This window comes from Notothenia coriiceps, unplaced genomic scaffold (genome assembly GCF_000735185.1).
Source record: "Notothenia coriiceps isolate Sejong01 unplaced genomic scaffold, NC01 NC01_scaffold00037246, whole genome shotgun sequence".
Taxonomy (NCBI): Eukaryota; Metazoa; Chordata; class Actinopteri; order Perciformes; family Nototheniidae; genus Notothenia; species Notothenia coriiceps.
Genome location: NW_011369947.1, coordinates 6,086,464 through 6,103,461, shown reverse-complemented (window position 1 = coordinate 6,103,461; position 16,998 = coordinate 6,086,464). Strand labels below are relative to the sequence as shown.

Sequence of the window (16,998 nt, the reverse complement as noted above, 5' to 3'; positions counted from 1 at the left end):
GTACCTTCCTGGTTTCAGCGTAACGCGTCTGCTGCACCTCAACTCATCAATGCCAACCTATACAACAAGGTCTTCTGTCGGCTCTGTACATCAATCCCGACTATGCTAGCAAGCTAAATGCGTCTCAACGCTGAAGAGTAGTACAATATATAACCCGGTATCTGGCGAAATGCTGCAGCAAGTCTTACGATAAGATGAAGGGGTTCCTAATCAAATCAATTACATAGCATCTCTACACCTGCTCTAACTCCTACTGATCAGGAAGGCGAAGGTGCATTATATCCCCAAATAATAATACTTCATAATTAGGGGTATGTCCGGTGTGCAAATTTTCGGCTCACGGTTATTGTGACCAAATTAGCCCTACCGGTTTACGAATATTATCTCGGTAATTTTTTTTTTTTTTAGTGTTAACATCTAAGTGTATCATTAGGGTAAGTTTAGGTTATTTAGGCCCAAGAAGCCGTACTGCGTATGAGAACTAAAGCTGTTTAGCGCCTTACAATGGCGTTTAGTAGTGCACTAGCTTACCAACTGAAGTAGAGCATGGCACGCAGCTAAAGGATGTATTTTCAAAATGCTAGCAGTGGGCGTGCTTACACTGACATTTTAGACAATCGTGTATAATCGTCTGCATTATCGCCCTTGACCCACAAGTCAGAAGTAACTCTAATCATTAACTGTGTTTCACTGCACCTATTATCACTGTCTAATGGCATAATCAGAAGTTTGTCCTACTTGGCTATTTAAACTCAGAGGGCTAGACTGGTGTATACGGTGCGCCGATGTCAGACCATGCGGCGGAAACGTAGCACGAGAGGCAGGTGCAGCATCGACAATTGCTCACTGAAACTGATGATTCATCACCCGCAGATTGCCACATCCATTGACAGTCGGATATACATTGTAACATGTCCTCTTTTACTCAATATTAACACATAGTTTTAGCTGAAATGCTCGAAATAACTTTTGCCTTCGGGTAAAGGGGAAATGTAACAATTATATCCGACTGTCAATAATGTTAAATCTTGATAATAATCATTTACATTACATTAGCAAATGCACCTGCTCTCGTGTGTTCACCATTCTTAGATCGGCGCTAAACGCCATTCTAAGCTAAGTTGAATAGCTAAACTTTGATATGCCATGAGACAGTGAAAATAGTGCAGTGAAACACATTAATGATTAAGTTACTTCTGACTTTGGGTCAAGGGATAATGCAACGATATACCCGATTGTCTAAAATGTTAAACCTTGATATTAAATGTCAGTGTAAGCACGCCCACTGCTAGCATTTTAAAATACATCCTACTGCGGTGCCATGCTCTATTCGTTGGTAGCTAGTGCACTACTAAACGCCATTGTAAGGCGCTAAACAGCTTAGTTCTCATACAGTACTGGCTTCTTGCCTAATAACCTAAACTTACCTTAATGTTCACCTTAATGTTAACACTAAAAAAAAAAAAAATTACCGAGATAATATCGTAAACCGTGGTAATTTTGGTCACAATAACCGTGAGCCGAAAATTTCACACCGTGACACCCCTACATGAGACCTTTCAGTCAATGTAAGATTATACTTATCAACTCCACTGATCGTTTCAAAAGTCTATTCCTACCAAAGTGCTCTTGGGAATCACAATATAAAGTTGAGGATAACCTGCTTTCTTGTCAAAAGTTAAACAAAAAGTCCCTTCAAATACTATAGAATTAATATTTAGCAAATCATTTATTGTTTTTGCAGTATATTTAAAAGGGGAAAAAAGCATATTACTCAAACCTCACCCAAAGATGTAAAATGTTAATCATTAAAGAAGAGCTGCAAATGTTGTTGCTAACCAGCTGGTATGCTAACTAGCAGGTCACATGAGAGTGGTATACATCCTCCTATAGTGGTAAGTCAATCAGTATATTTGCTCAAGTAGCCTATATTACTGAATTGCACATCTAAGGGAAAGACTGTACTTTTTATTTCACTACATTTGTCTTACAACGTTATTAATACATCTACAAAGTAGAAGAGAAACAAGGGAGAAACACATTTATTTTAGAATATAATGATTTGCTTTAAAAGACCAGCCACCTAGCTAGCCTAACGACTAAACAGTACATTTAAAATGTCTCTGCATTGGTTACTTTTATGCTAAATAATCAAAGTAAATGTTGCTGATTATACTAATTAAGGCTACCTCTACATACATTCTATCAAAAAGATGAACCAAGAGAGAATAATAATGATATGAAGATATGAAACAATAATGCAACATGTTGTGCTACTCCTCCGTGTATAGCTGCATTACAGTTAGAGCACCACTGAGCTTTTCATCATGGTTGCTGAATGTAACTCACCGCCACTGTGTAACTGTATTATTGATTGTGTGGCATTGATTTGAAGGCCCGCTATATGAAGCACACTGTACTTGCCTCATTCACGGCTCCTATAGTAATCTCCCTCAGCTCTGTGCACTTTAAAAAGGCTTCTACACCCATAAATGAACCAGCAGTTACGAAAAGCCTGGCCTGCGTCCAAGCACCTAATATTGTATGACTGTGTCGATATTGAGTCAGTAGTATAACTACCCTTAACATACTGTCCCAGAGAGTGAGTGGCCCGACTGGCCTTTACACAAAAAATGAAGCATATATTTGCAGCAACGCTGATTGCTGCTAGGTTTGAGGCCTTCTATAATAATCAGCATATAATGGACAGTGAAACTAAAGCGGCCCTATTATGCTTTTTGGGGGTTTCCCTTTCTTGTAGAGTGTTATATAGGTTTTGTAAGGTTACATGTATGGTCTGTAAAGGCTGAAATCCCTGTATTCCTTCCAGAGGGAGTTTCTCTCCCACACTCGGGCTAAAACGCCTCCATTGCACTCCTTTGTTTACTTTTGTAACATAGTGACATCACTATGTTACAAGTATGTAACAATTGCACTCCTATTGGCTGGCGATCCCACACATTGTGGAAGGCTAAGGGCACGGACATCTCTAAGCGGTCGACCAATCATAACAGAGCCGGCCAGCTAACCAATATATGTAGCAAATAAAGAGCTTTTTGAAAATTAAAGCATGGAGACACAAAATACAATTATGAACCTGAAAATGAGCATAACAATATGTTAGGGTTAGGGTTATGGACTACTTGCTTTGCAAACTATTTACATGCTGACATTTGTTATATTCATTTACCTAATTTCTATTTTCCATGCTTGTAATTTGATTACTTAATCTATCCAATATTAACTATAGGAAAACGTTTCGGCTTATATCAATTTCCGTGATTGCTGGCCTATATAAGTAGCGGCGTTGATTTGCATTTAAATGTAATAATTTTATCTGTAGCGTTTCATTAACTCACTCCTACCCCTTTGCCTTTATGCTATTTTTTCCTCTGCTAAAGAAACTCTAAGCCTTTTTAAAGTCCTCCTCCTTACTCCGAACGGTTTTCACCATAGCAGCTCTCTTAAGGGCGGATGCTTAGTGAAAAAACTTTGATCTCTACTAGAAACTTAACTGTGAGGGAACATTTTTTAAAACGTAAGAATTTAAGGAATTTCCTTTGAATTTACATCACTGGGAGCAATTCTTTGTATAGGATTTGTATTATGAATAAGGCCCCGTAAGATTATTAGCCTGAACTGAGACTCATTAACAAAGATATGTGCAGCAACTCTGATGTTTTGTAGCAAAAATCAGGAGTAAGAACCTGCTGTTGGAACTTTATACCACTATAGTTCCACGGTAGGGTGTTTGATGTTGGATGAAAAACACAGTAGCATACTTTTAATAACACCCAGCGGTTTTTAAATTAAAGGTAGGGTAGGTAAGAATGGAGAAACCAGCTCGAGTGCGCTAGAATTTGAAAGTACACAACCGAAAAAAAAACTTTCCCTTCCTTCAGACTTCCTTACAGAGCCCCTCCTCCAACACACACGAACGTGCACAATGAGGGCACGAGATAAGTTTGTGCACAGATGGAAGGCTGACAGGCAGGTAGGCCATCCAGTTATCAGGCAGATAATTGGTCTTGCTTTTTACAGCGCCACGGTTTCCACAGCTTCCACAGATGAAATATTTGTATATATTTATTGTCAAAGCATTTAATGTATTCATTGCTATCGGGATGTTAAGAGCATTCCATGGAATATAACAAAAAGTGTTTCTGAAGTGAATTACCTACCCCACCTTTAAGTCTGTTTCTAAAAATAAAACAATATATAAAGAGAAAGTGAGTGACTGCACTGCTTTCAAGTGAGCAGATACTTCGTTGGACACATGTCAAATTCTTTCTTGAAACATGTCAGGGAACTTTTCAGACATATCTGTTTATTTTGGTCTATTTGACACATGGGATTTGAGTGAGCGTTGCTGAAGGCAGGAATCTTTCTTTCATTGCTATCATGTATAGTTGCCTCAAAGGTGGGTAGCAGTGTATGCTGGCAACAGGTGTTGATTACCATATATCTTTTTGCAGAAAGATAATTTGTTCTCTGAGACATCTGCGTTCCCGCTTCAAAAGAAAATCACAAAACATGCTTTTCCTGGTATGTTGCAGCTGTTATTTCTCCTCTGGAGCTGTTTGCTTTTCTAGGACAAACAATCAGGAGTAGACAGTTTATTTTCCGGGGGTATTGTCACCCCGCGGCGCATCGCCACAGGCAGAATTTTACTTATTCATGTTCTTTTTTTCCTCCTTCTACCAGAGGAGTTCCAAAGCTTTGTTGGGAAACTGCCAACCCATTACGCTGTGAACACATCTGTGGTGGAACACATGTGGAGGATGGACAGCAGCCTGCTGCAGCGCCACCGGCAGCTGGAGGCCGGCAGCAGCCAGCTCCTGGCCAAAGCCCGCCGCACCGTTAACAAGCTCTTCAGCCTCAGCAAGAGGTGCCGAAAACAGCCCAAAATAGTCCTGCATAGGGCGAGGTAAGAGGCGACACGAGAACAAGTGGGGGTGGGGGTGGGGTATTTATACCACAGCCTGTTAACCCAAGGTGCTCCCCAAAAGCTTATAATTATGAAAATGATTTATGCGCCAGGCACTGTGAGAAAGCAGCAGAGCAGGACGCTACTTATTAGAAAGCACTTGAGGCAGAGCAGTTGTGGAGTGAGATGAAAGGTGGTGGAGGGTGAGTTTAAAGGGGCCCTATTTAGCTTATAAGGGCTTTCCTGTAGTGTGTTATATAGGTTTTGTGAATTTCTAAAAAGTAAAGAGCTTTTTGAACATTAAAGCATGGAGACATGTCACAGTAGAGGCACAACATATAAATATGAACCTGAACATTTACCTAATATGCATGTCTATCATCATAGAATATGACCGCCCAAAAGTGTTATTGACTACTTGCTCTGGAAGTATTAGACTATTTACATGCTGACAGTTGTATCTTTTTATTTCTATTTTCCATGCTGGTAATTGTACTCTATCCAATATTCAGTATGGTAGAATGGCTCAGCTTGTATCAAATTATGTGATTGCTTTTTTTTTTTTAATGTTATGGCTGCTCTTTGCTCAGATGCACTCCCACCTTGGTAGTCTGTTTCAGCAGAGACCATGGTGGTCTTTACTTCACTCAGATGTATGCCTCTCATGAAATCTATTTTGATAGCTATTTCTGGCAGGGGAATTAACTAAATGACATTATCAATCAACTCACTAGTTAAACACAGGTACTGCCCCCTTAGTCCAGACTCCAATTATAAGACTTTACCACACCCCTTATGCTTGTAAAAAATCATTCAATAGTGGTTTAAGGTCACTGGGTAAGACATGTTTTGTGGGTTTTTTTTGTGATTAAAACATTCGTTTTGACCTTATTTTGCTTTTGGAACGCCATCTGAGTTGGAGTTCTTCGAAAATAGTGTTTTTCCTGCACATCAAAACAACCAATTTTTTAGGGTAATCTTTTCGGGGCTAAACATTTAATTTTTTTACATAATCACAAAACATGAAAGACTCAATGTGATGTATTTTGTATTAGCGAATTAATCCATGCTGTATCCCTAAAGTGTTTGACAAAATGTCATGTCGTCCTCAGGCCTCTGCACTTCTGGTTGAGCTACTCCCTCTCCATTTTATACTGCAGCGAGAACCACCAGGTTGGTGTTTACAGTGATGAGAGCCGCAGCTGTTCCTGCCCCTACTCCCACCCCCCATGCCAGGGCCTCATTCCCTGCTCTGTGGGCGACGGTACCCGCTGTGCCTCCTGCTCTGCGGAGAACAGGACCCGATGCACCAGCTGTAACCTTGGCTTCACCATCACCCAGGGAGCCTGCCGCCCTGCCGTGCCCGACCCTACAGACCCCTACCTGGGGTTAGAAAGCGACCGCGACCTGCAGGATCTGGAGCTGCGCTTCCTGCTCCAGCGGCGCGACCCCCGCATTGCTCTGCACGGCGTGTTTGTGAGCAACGACGTGCGGGTCAACACTTGGTTCGACCCGTCGTGGAGGAAAAGAATGCTACTCACCCTCAAGAGCAACCGGGTGAAGTCCAACCGCGTCCATGTGCTGCTTGGACTGGCACTGCAGTTTTGCCTCACCAGAAACAGCACTCTGGAGCCGGCGTTGTCTCTGTTTGTGAATCCTTTCGGGGGCAGTCATTCGGAAAGCTGGACCATGCCTATAGGTCAGCACGGATACCCTGACTGGGAGCGAACCAAACTGGATATCCCCTTGGACTGCTATAATTGGACTTTAACTCTTGGAAACAGATGGAAGAGCTTTTTTGAAACGGTACATTTCTACCTGAGGAGTCGCATCAGGGACCCCGCGGGAGCCAGCAAGAACACCACGGTGTACTACGAGCCTCTGGAGGCCATCGAGCCGTCGAATAACATCGGCTACATGAAAGTGAACAGCATGCAGCTGTTCGGATACAGCGTGCACTTTGACCCCGAGGCGATACAGGACCTGATTCTGCAGATAGACTACCCGTACACGCAGGGATCACAGGACTCGGCCCTGCTGCAGCTCGTGGAGCTGCGCCTAAGGGTTAACCGGCTCTCGCCCCCAGGGGCCCCACACGTGGATCTGTTTGCCTGTCTGCTCCGCCACAGGCTCAAACTGTCGAGCGCGGACGTGACCAGGATACTCACGGCCCTGCAAGCTTTCAGTGCCAGGCAACCAAACCACACGGAGTACGAGGCGAACAAACTGTGTAGTTAAGGGCGATTCTTTTGATGTTTTGTACTATTTCCTCTTGCCACAGATAGGCCTGCATCCTCTGTAGGCTGGATCCATTTGTGTCAAGTGTGTGGTATGTTGTTCAAGGCTTTATTGTACATACACTATGTGCAATTAAATTTGATGTTTTCATAATTTCAGTGTAGTTTTATCGATTCAATCTACTGAAAACGGTTTTTAAATCTCACATTTCACAATTTATTGGAGAATTTAATATCAGAATGAACAAAGAAAATCTCTTTTGGGCAAATCTGATAAAGAAAGTCAAATGTGGCCCTAATCCTCTCTTCCGTAAAAAAGTGTATCTTATTTAAGTCCAACGTCTTTAGAGTTGGATATCTTTTTTTATCGCTCAATAAATCTAATATATCGTCAACAGTGATTACACATTTCGCCCTGTTTTATAAATCAGCCTATGACTTATTTATGAACAAAACTCTCCAAACCCTTCAGAATATAGATAGGAATGGAAGTGGACGTCTGGTGTGCTACTGAAGTGGAGATTTCCGTCTCTGACTAACATCTCTTTTTTCCAGCCTTTATAGATATGTTTTGCAAAATCACACATTGGGAATACATATTTTACTAATATGTATCAATATGAAACTTCCTGTGTCCCCACTTCCCCAGACAATTATTTGGTGTTAAGAAGTTTCGGTCAATTGTGCGTGTGAGGAATAATCTAATGCTAACTTTTGGTGATTTCAAAAGAAATCAAGTCAAGCAAATAGAGAACGTAAATAAATAAACACCTATTTCATTGTTCACCAGTCTAAAAGGATAAATGCAAGACAGCAAAACATTCAAAATGTACCAGCGAATTAAAATAACCATGATGTTGCCTTTAGTGCCTAGCTTTATTACTCTGAACTGTGTGGGGGTTGATATGATCAGATTTGAATGGCATTGGCCTGACAACATGAAAAGACAACCTCACAACTGCCCTCAAGTTTTGATTTAAATATGGCCAAACTGTCAGTGCATGTCATGACATCCCCTTTTCCAAATTTGGCGAATTCAAACCAGTGACCAAAACACACAATCCAGAAATCTCTCATGGGAAAAAACGACTTCTAGCCCATCGCTCATCAGAATCAGAATCATGTTTAGTGCCAAGTAGGTTTACACACACGAGCATTTTGCCTTTGTGTATATGGTGCATACATAAACAAAGTCAATGAACATAAATTGTAAGAAAAGGTCCACAAATATAAGAACTCTAAAAAACGATTAAAAAAAAACGATTTTAACATAGAAATATAGAGAAATATTAACATTAAATATAGATATACAAAACAAAACATTTATAACATTTCCTATGTTTCCATGTCTATAATGCATGGCAAATATAGTCATACCACATAATAATCTGCTTATAACACTGTATAATGCATTCAAATGTGATTATAGGTCCATCTTGTCAATGTTTGCTTGAAAAACGGTGACCAGCAACTATGAAGTAATATAAGACTAGACTTTATAAGTCAATATAAATTGCATGATAATGAATGCTAATAATAGGATTTTTAGATACAACTTCAAGTTCTATAAACAGATAATTAAACATTGAACTATAGTAAGGCCTATACACACATCATAGAAAGGGTTACAAATATTGTTTACATTTCATACAGAAACTTGAATTTGTAAGTAAAATGTGTAATTGTCATTGGTTTAAGTATTATAGACATTTATAGTACTTTACAATATAATCTTTCCGCATATTATGCTTTATAATTATGTTAACAATGCATACACATCATAGAAAGGGTTTCCAATAATGTATTAAAATCATGTAATATTTGAATCTGTTTTACACAAAACTCCAGTATGCAGCACAATATCCTCACATAGCCTTATCCCACTGGAGAGTCTCGGTGGTGTGTGCTGTGTTGTTTTAGCCCATCTGAAGCCTCAGAACACAAGGTCTCCATTCTCTATTGAGGGAATAGCCTCGGCACAGATTACTAAGTATATAGTGTGAGAAGAGAGGGTCGGAGCAGCCTGCCTCTGTTCCTCCAAGTCCCCGTCCGCCATTCACAGTTACTGTGATAGATGAGCTGGGGCGCCGCAGAGACATGCCCAGCATCAAACAACAGTAAGCTGGGTATCAGTGACAACTGGATAGTACTCTCGGCCCGGCGCCGGAGCGAGTCGGACCCTCAAAAGAGTAACTCTGACCAAAAGGGAAATCAGCATTAATCCCCTAAAGGCTGTCAACAGTGGAGCCTCAGGCGAGCGGCATGCTGCGGCTTTGATTAGACGAGCATCTAAAGAGCTCGCAGCAAAGATGCAGCTTCATCAAGATTCACCTGACATGTTTCACCTGAGATTAAAGCCAGACACAATTTGCTCTGATGCTATCGTTCAGAATGAATATGAAGAGGTTGTTGATTTTTAGATGAGATGCTGAGTATACCACCATGACTGTCATTCAGATTAATGATGCATCATGCTGCAGTGTTACAGTAAAAAAATAAAAAGAGAATGTTTAATCAGCATATGTGGCACAGAGCAGATTGGAAAAGCTTAAGAATTAGGCTCAGGACGTCATTACAAGTATCGTCCATCGGCTGCCTTTGAGCTTAAACATTGATTTTACAATTTAATTGACCAATTTTAGGATAAAGCTGCGATATCTCCAGGCTGCAATGCAAGTCTTTACGGAGCAATCAGACATCACAAGAGCATAGAATTGGCAAGTTATAATGTTAGAGTATCACTTTAAAAATCCCTTATACAACCCTGCCTCTCATTTTTAAAGAGTTATTTTCACTTTATAGCTTTAGCACTCGAAGCAGTTGCTGCAGTAGTATTTAATATGCTGAAATCTTCCAACTTGTCTGGAGTGTTTTAATTGACTGCAGGGGGTGTGAGAGAAAAATATTGAATCTGGATCACATCCCAGTAAAAGGGTAATTCTCGTGGTGAGCACCTGGTTTGATTTTTTTAATATTTTTAAAATATTCTGCATCTGGGTTTTAAAAACGTGTTGAAGTGTTATTGGAAGCAGTCCAGTGTACCTAAGGTGATGCATAATAAAAGGCAAGGAGTTACCCAGAGCCATGTAATAGAAGAGTTACGACATCTCCGTTCACTCCAATGGACCAGTTTTTTACAGCAATGGCGGATCGTGGAGCCTCTCAATAGCTTGGTTTCAGTCACGTGACTTCTATGACGCGCACAATTCAAGTGGAGGTCAGGAAGTGAAAACGCAATCATTCATCAACGCAGGAATCATGGAGGACACCGACTATGTCAAACAATTAAATGAACCTGCACGCCGCAGATATCGTGAAAAAATCACAACACACTCACAATGGTAAGAGCACCAGACATTAGATCACATGCCAATGTGTTTTTAGGTAAATGGTCAAATGTAACTAGTATTTAAGGGTAAAAGTTACAAGAGATGGCTAAGCTAATGTTGGTAGCCAGCTAGCTTATAGACTTCTCCATCCTGCTTAAACTTAGCAAATATTCAATGAAAACATATTTTAAGTTTGGGGTTGCAAGTAACTTCAATCTCACAACTCTAAACGTTTCAATATATTCAATGTTGTAGTTAATTATACAAAACATTTCATTGTGATGGTAGCCGGGGCATAGCTGCAATGCTAAATACTTAGCTTACCTAGCTGCACACGAGCTAACGTTGTGTCTTGTAGGCTAACTTAACTGTTACAATCATTCCCCGAATTCACTTTAATGGCATTATGATTCAATAAATCCGGTTCACTTAAAGGGCTGATGTTGCGTTTGTGGGTCAACATCAGGGCTAAGTTGGTTAATTAGGACATTTAGGACCCTCCAGTAAAACGTATTCTGGCGATCGAGAATGTTACAGCGATAATCAGCAAAATGCGGCAGATGTTTGAAAGGCCGAATGATTTATCAGAAAGGCCGCATTAATCCCGCATTTTTNTGAGATTTTGAGTGACAACCTCCTTCCATCAGCAAGGGCATTGAAGATGAAACGTGGCTGGGTCTTTCAGCATGACAATGATCCCAAACACACCGCCCGGGCAACGAAGGAGTGGCTTCGGAAGAAGCATTTCAAGGTCCTGGAGTGGCCTAGCCAGTCTCCAGATCTCAACCCCATAGAACATCTTTGGAGGGAGTTGAAAGTCTGTGTTGCCCAGCGACAGCCCCAAAACATCACTGCTCTAGAGGAGATCTGCATGGAGGAATGGGCCAAAATACCAGCAACAGTGTGTGAAAACCTTGTGAAGACTTACAGAAAACGTTTGACCTCTGTTATATACCCTTTGTTGGCAATGACAAAGTATAGAGATGAACTTTTGTTATTGACCAAATACTTATTTTCCACCATAATTTGCAAATAAATTCTTTAAAAATCAGACAGTGATTTTCTGGATTTTTTTTTCTTCTCATTTTGTCTCTCATAGTTGAGGTATACCTAGGAGGAAAATTACAGGCCTCTCTCATCTTTTTAAGTGGGAGAACTTGCACAATTGGTGGCTGACTAAATACTTTTTTGCCCCACTGTAGATTCAGGTGGAGGTTGAGTGTGTTGTGTGTATGAGTGTGTGTGTACTCACTAGCACTGGACTTGCCCTTCCAGGTGTCGTCGCTGGACATCTGGCTGTGTCCCCTCTCAGACAGAGCTCTGTCGTAGCTGCTCTGGGACACGCTGTCAAAATCAGCGTCCTGGAGACAAATACAAACGATCCATATTCACAGGTTAGGGTCATACTTCTGATTCACTGCGGAATATAATAATCGTATTTCAGACCAAGTATGAAGCATCTGCTGTAGAACATCCTGTATTTATTGTTAAGACATGTAAGTATTTGTTTATTTCCTTACTAAATGCTTGCCATCTGCAGTTTCCTCATCCTGCCCAGCCGGTCGCCATGTCAACAAACTGGAAGCAAACAGAATGGCAGATCAAGAATCCTCTGTCACAGAGGCACACTAACCTTCAACTACTTTAATGAACTAGTTACATTGAGTAATATCAGTTTTTTTTTTGTAATGAAATTGTCTGGAAGAAAAGTGACTGAGGACTCACGCATGCGGGCTGGTGTTCTGGAAGATCTCCAGCATACAGGCGCATGTGATCTGCCACACCTCGGGGCTGAACTTCTCCCCGTTCAGAATCACCAGGTTCTCCAGACAGTTGGTCCCCGACCGGGCCAGCTGCTCGTTGTCTGCAGAGGAAGGAGAGGAGGAGCTTAAAGCCCCCTCACACAAACACTGGGAACTTCACTGAGTATTTCCCCCACAAAATAAATAGATAATTTTTTATTTTTGAAACAAATTGTAGCAACTCAATGATATTAATGATACAAGTGAAACATATTTTCAGACCCTCTCTCTATCCCAATAATGTTAGTATAGCATCTTACTACAACTAGCTGTTTTGTTTCAAAATGTGTTCAAAGGCTGATACCTATATTCATGTTAAGATAGAGAAATAGTTACAATATATATTAGGTAAAACACTTTTTTTAAATAAATTATTAATAATAATAATAAATTGAATAAAAAAGAGGAAATATTAAAATAAAAATTGAATAAAATAAAAATAGCATTGGTTATACAAATCTAAGTAATAAAAAAAGTTAAAAGAATAGATCTAAAAAAAATAAAAATAAAAATATTTCTGTTTTGATTGTATACACACACAAAAAAGTAAATGGATAAAATGGAAGTTTAACAACATAACATTTCTACAGCCCTAGTTTGTAAAAATCTGGCAAAGCATAGTAGGTGTTATGTTTCGCTCTTTGTGTGAACAGGTGAGTGTTCTGTGGACATGCTTTGAACACCCACCTTGCCTGACACACCACTGCAGCTGTGTGAAAATGTCAGCCAGCAGGATTTCACTGAGAGGCTCATAAAACTGGGTGAACACGTCACAGATGGCATACAGAGCGTGGTTACAGGTCGTCGTCATCCACTCGGTTTTCTGCAGGCAAACAGGAGACAAACAAAAGCAGATCTTTTAAAAAAAATCCCTTCTTTACATTGTCTTTTGCCTTGTAAAACCACAGAGGATATCCTTAAGTAGTAGTCAAAACACAAACAACCATGGGACTTGCTGCGAGTGACCTCTGACCTCTGTCTGCTGCTCAGGGAGCTTCATGTTGTCAAAGATGCGGAAGACGATTCTGAAGAGGTCGTGCCACCAGTGCTTCTCGAAGGTGAGGCCGTAGCTCTTCATGATCTCGAACATGACCGTGAGACCTCTGTCAGAGAAAAAGACAAACGGCTCACTCATCAGTCAAGCTGCTTCACAGACTCAGGACCTCCTGGATCAATCAATATTTAATCAATGCTGCTCACCCAAACACTTTACAAACTGTCTTGCACTTTAAAACTACCACTCATTTGATCTTATAAGTGCAAAAAAAGCTTAATAATTGTCGATAAACCTGATCATATTCAAACAACCAAGCCTTTATTTGATTTTTTTATCATATGGCCTAAGAATGACAGACCTAGTAAACTCTACAATGGATGTTTATAGCAATAAAATAACACTTTCTGACTGAATCCAATGGTTGTAATATGTTTGAAAAGGAAGGTTGAGGAGGAAAAGACTTGTGTAACAGTTCAGGGCTTTTGGATAGGTTAATGCCTTATGTCACATAGGTAAACTCAGGCTTCAGAATTCACCTTTTTTCCCCCAGGCAGAGGATTTTACATTTTTTTTTATTTTATCTTCAATGATTTCGAATTAAACTTTCAATGCTTTTTGGTCAAATTGTTGTATTGGATAGAATAAGTATTAGTATAGTAAGATAACTGACTAACTTACTAGTGACACCTTCACTGTATTAGTCCTCGCTGCTTATTTGAACATTGTTAATAAGGTCATCATACACATGGAGGAAATTTGGAGGACAAATCCCTGTAAACCAGTCCCCACGTTGAAATTAATGAGCCGTTTATATTGACCTGGTCCGGACATCCAGCTGGCAGCGGTTGATGATACAGGACAGCTCAAACAGGATGGGGAACCAGCCACGCACCCACACCCGATCGCCGGGGGCAACATTCATGTCGTCGCTGGTGTATTCCCTCAGCGCCTGCAGGGACACATCAAAACTGTTTAAGAAACCACAGTGCTATTCACTAATTAATTAAGTGCCGTTATCTTGTCACACAATTGGCGTTATTAATCTCATTGTTCCCACCTGTGGCCTTTCTGACACGTATTTGGCGCAGTGTCGGATGAGTCTGATAGCCTCCATGCTGGTGTCAGGGAACGCTGCGTTACACACAAACTCTGACAGGCACTTCACTGCATCCTGGAACGAATCAATAGCTGCTGCAAAGTGCTGCTGGAAGGTGTTCACTGAGGCAGGAGAGGAAGAGAAAAAGACAAGAATTAGTCGGTTGGTTAAGGAGATCTTTGTGGAAGCAAGGCAAGTGAGAAAAAACATTCTGGTGATCTAAATAGGTTTTCTCTTTTATGTTTATCATTTAAGTTAAATAACAGGAGAAAGTTATTTAACTTTCAGCAGGGAATGGGGTCGTTTTTTGGCAAGATATGTTTGTTATTATATGTATATGGCCACATAAGGCTGAAGTGCACCACTGCATTAAGTGTGATTTTTTCACCAGCTTTTCCACAGGTTAGTCTTAGACAGGTCTTTTCTGTGTTAGGGTGCATTCACACCTAATAGTCCGCTTCTCTGGTGCACACCAGACCACAGTTTGTTACATTGTTTCATTTTTCAGAAGGTTCGGTTTGCGTTCAAACAGCAAAACTCAAACGGACTATAAACGTTAAACACAAGTCATGTGCACGGAAATGCTGTTCAACCATTGGTCAGATATTAAGGGGGTAAAAACGCAAATCCCGGCAATTTCTACCGGAGCCTCCGCCATGGAGCATCGGCACTTTCGGCAGGTTATTCTAAACCTGCTGTTAATCTGGAGATCGACAGACACTAGCGGCCCGTGCATATGATTAAGCAGCGCGACGAGCGGAGAGGGACGGAGCAGCCACCAGGGGAGCCGACGAGAGGAGCCAGGTCGGTAAAACCACCCGACGACCGCCGGGACACGGACCGGGCACACAGGCAGTCACAAGTCTACTATCCACCATGACTCGGGGTTATAATTCAGCCGGACCCCGCCGTTAATATTTCCCTGGTGACCATCGGCAATTCGAGGCTGCAATAGCGAGAAAAAATAAACCATTACCTCTGTAAATTTTTTTATACATCATCATATACATAATAATGTATTTGTAATATAACGTCAAAATCAAAGTGTTGAAGCGGTTTATTCTGATTTTTATGGTAGATAACTACATAAAAACTAGAAAGGGGGGGTTAGGTTTGCTCTCTAGAGAGAGAGAGAGGGCAGACACACGCTGCCCCGCCGTCCGCAATGTGTGTGCGCCGCGATGTACGTAGTGTGGTGTCTGTGTGTGTGGTGCCAGTCTCTACGCCTCTCTTGCGCGGAGGCTCACACCTGTTACGAGAAACGGTTTTCACGTTATTCTTAAAATCGTACATTCCCGCCATTGTGCTCGTTAAACAAATTATGTTGTGTAATACAGGGCATTACAAGGTGGTGTTGGAGTTAGAAGGAGGTCTTCTTGGCAATCCGCAAAAACGTCGTATGGACATACGGTGTGGACACAACGAGACAGAATGAACAATAAAAACGTCATTTATGAACCTGGCCATGATGATGAATTAGATTGGGCCGATAAATAGTATTTCGCATAAGCTAATTTTTCATCATCATGGCAAGTTTGGAATTACTATGGTAGGGATGTCTACTCTTTCTAAAACATGACGACCTTCGAAATTTTTGTAATATTATTTTATTACTGTCCTTCAGAATTTCCACCCCATCATTTTGTGAAAAACAATATAAGGTAACCCTTACGAGACATTGTGGGCTATGTACTTCATATACTTTACGAAACTTGTTATTTATGTAATTTTTTACTAGAGACCTTCGGCATCGCGACATTTTTTCATGCTGGTTAAGTACAATCGGCCGGGCCGATTTTATTGGACCTACCGGAATGGACGGACAGTCGGAGGTAGCAGTGTTTGAAATAGAGCACGGGAAGTAACCCAGTACACGCGAAGCCACACACAACCTCCTTCCCCGAGACATTCCTTCAGACTTTCTTCCCGACACAGAAAGTTTAAGATCGCGATGTGAGACTCCCAAAGAGGTAAAGGATGGATGGCATGGAAATTGCATGTCACTAAAAAAAAAAAGATCAGGTTAAGCGAATCAGACTAAGAGTACTACTCTTTGTCCAAAAGAGAATACACAAATGCTGAATTCTTTGTGCCACTATTTTCCAAACGAACCTAGAAAACTTTTCATGTAATTCCCACGCTAAGTGGTGGACGGAAAAATATCAGGCAACTTAGCTAGGGTCCACGCAAATCGGCGACCACGCCCAGTAAACCCAGCCACACTTGGTTAGGCTCTGGAGACTTCACTTGATTTGTTTGGCCTGAGACCAGGCGATTTTATCCACCAGAGCCTTGCGAATGACGCTTGAGCCTCGCCAAGTACGACACACTTTGCGTCAGGCGGGTTTTTGTAATCCTTCACATCATAAATGCACAGTGTTGTCGCCTACGAGAAGTTTTAGAAATCGTTTTCTCAGAAAGTTCTGTGAGCGCCAACAAATCAATTCTCACTTCGTCCTTACTCCACAACTTTGTTCACAGCCAATTTCAATTTTTAAGAGGCAGTCGATTATTTTCATTCTTTGGTGGACAACAGCCACTTTGCGGGATGGACCTGACGTCTTGCAGAGGAGCAATACACAATATTACAAAAATTACCTGCAACAGACT

At 41.0% G+C, this 16,998-nt stretch overlaps 2 protein-coding genes across 2 annotated transcripts in view; one reads left to right on the top strand and one right to left on the bottom strand.

The window, feature by feature from the left end:
* LOC104966335 (BMP/retinoic acid-inducible neural-specific protein 3-like) overlaps positions 1–7,279 on the top strand; it is an 18,700-nt gene extending 11,421 nt beyond the window's left edge. The window contains exons 4-5 of the mRNA XM_010795523.1: positions 4,705–4,927; positions 6,040–7,279. Coding sequence (XP_010793825.1) covers positions 4,705–4,927; positions 6,040–7,165 — 1,349 coding nt within the window. The 3' untranslated portion in view covers positions 7,166–7,279. The remainder of the gene's footprint in view (positions 1–4,704; positions 4,928–6,039) is intronic.
* A 668-nt stretch (positions 7,280–7,947) lies between these two features.
* Positions 7,948–15,690, bottom strand: LOC104966334 (brefeldin A-inhibited guanine nucleotide-exchange protein 2-like). Its single transcript, XM_010795522.1, has 9 exons — positions 15,576–15,690; positions 14,350–14,510; positions 14,111–14,241; positions 13,269–13,398; positions 12,983–13,118; positions 12,219–12,357; positions 12,014–12,071; positions 11,746–11,854; positions 7,948–7,955 (listed from the first exon to the last, which is right to left on the bottom strand). Exons 1-9 carry the CDS (start codon positions 15,688–15,690, stop codon positions 7,948–7,950), a joined length of 987 nt encoding a protein of 328 aa, XP_010793824.1.
* Positions 15,691–16,998: the final 1,308 nt, after the last annotated feature.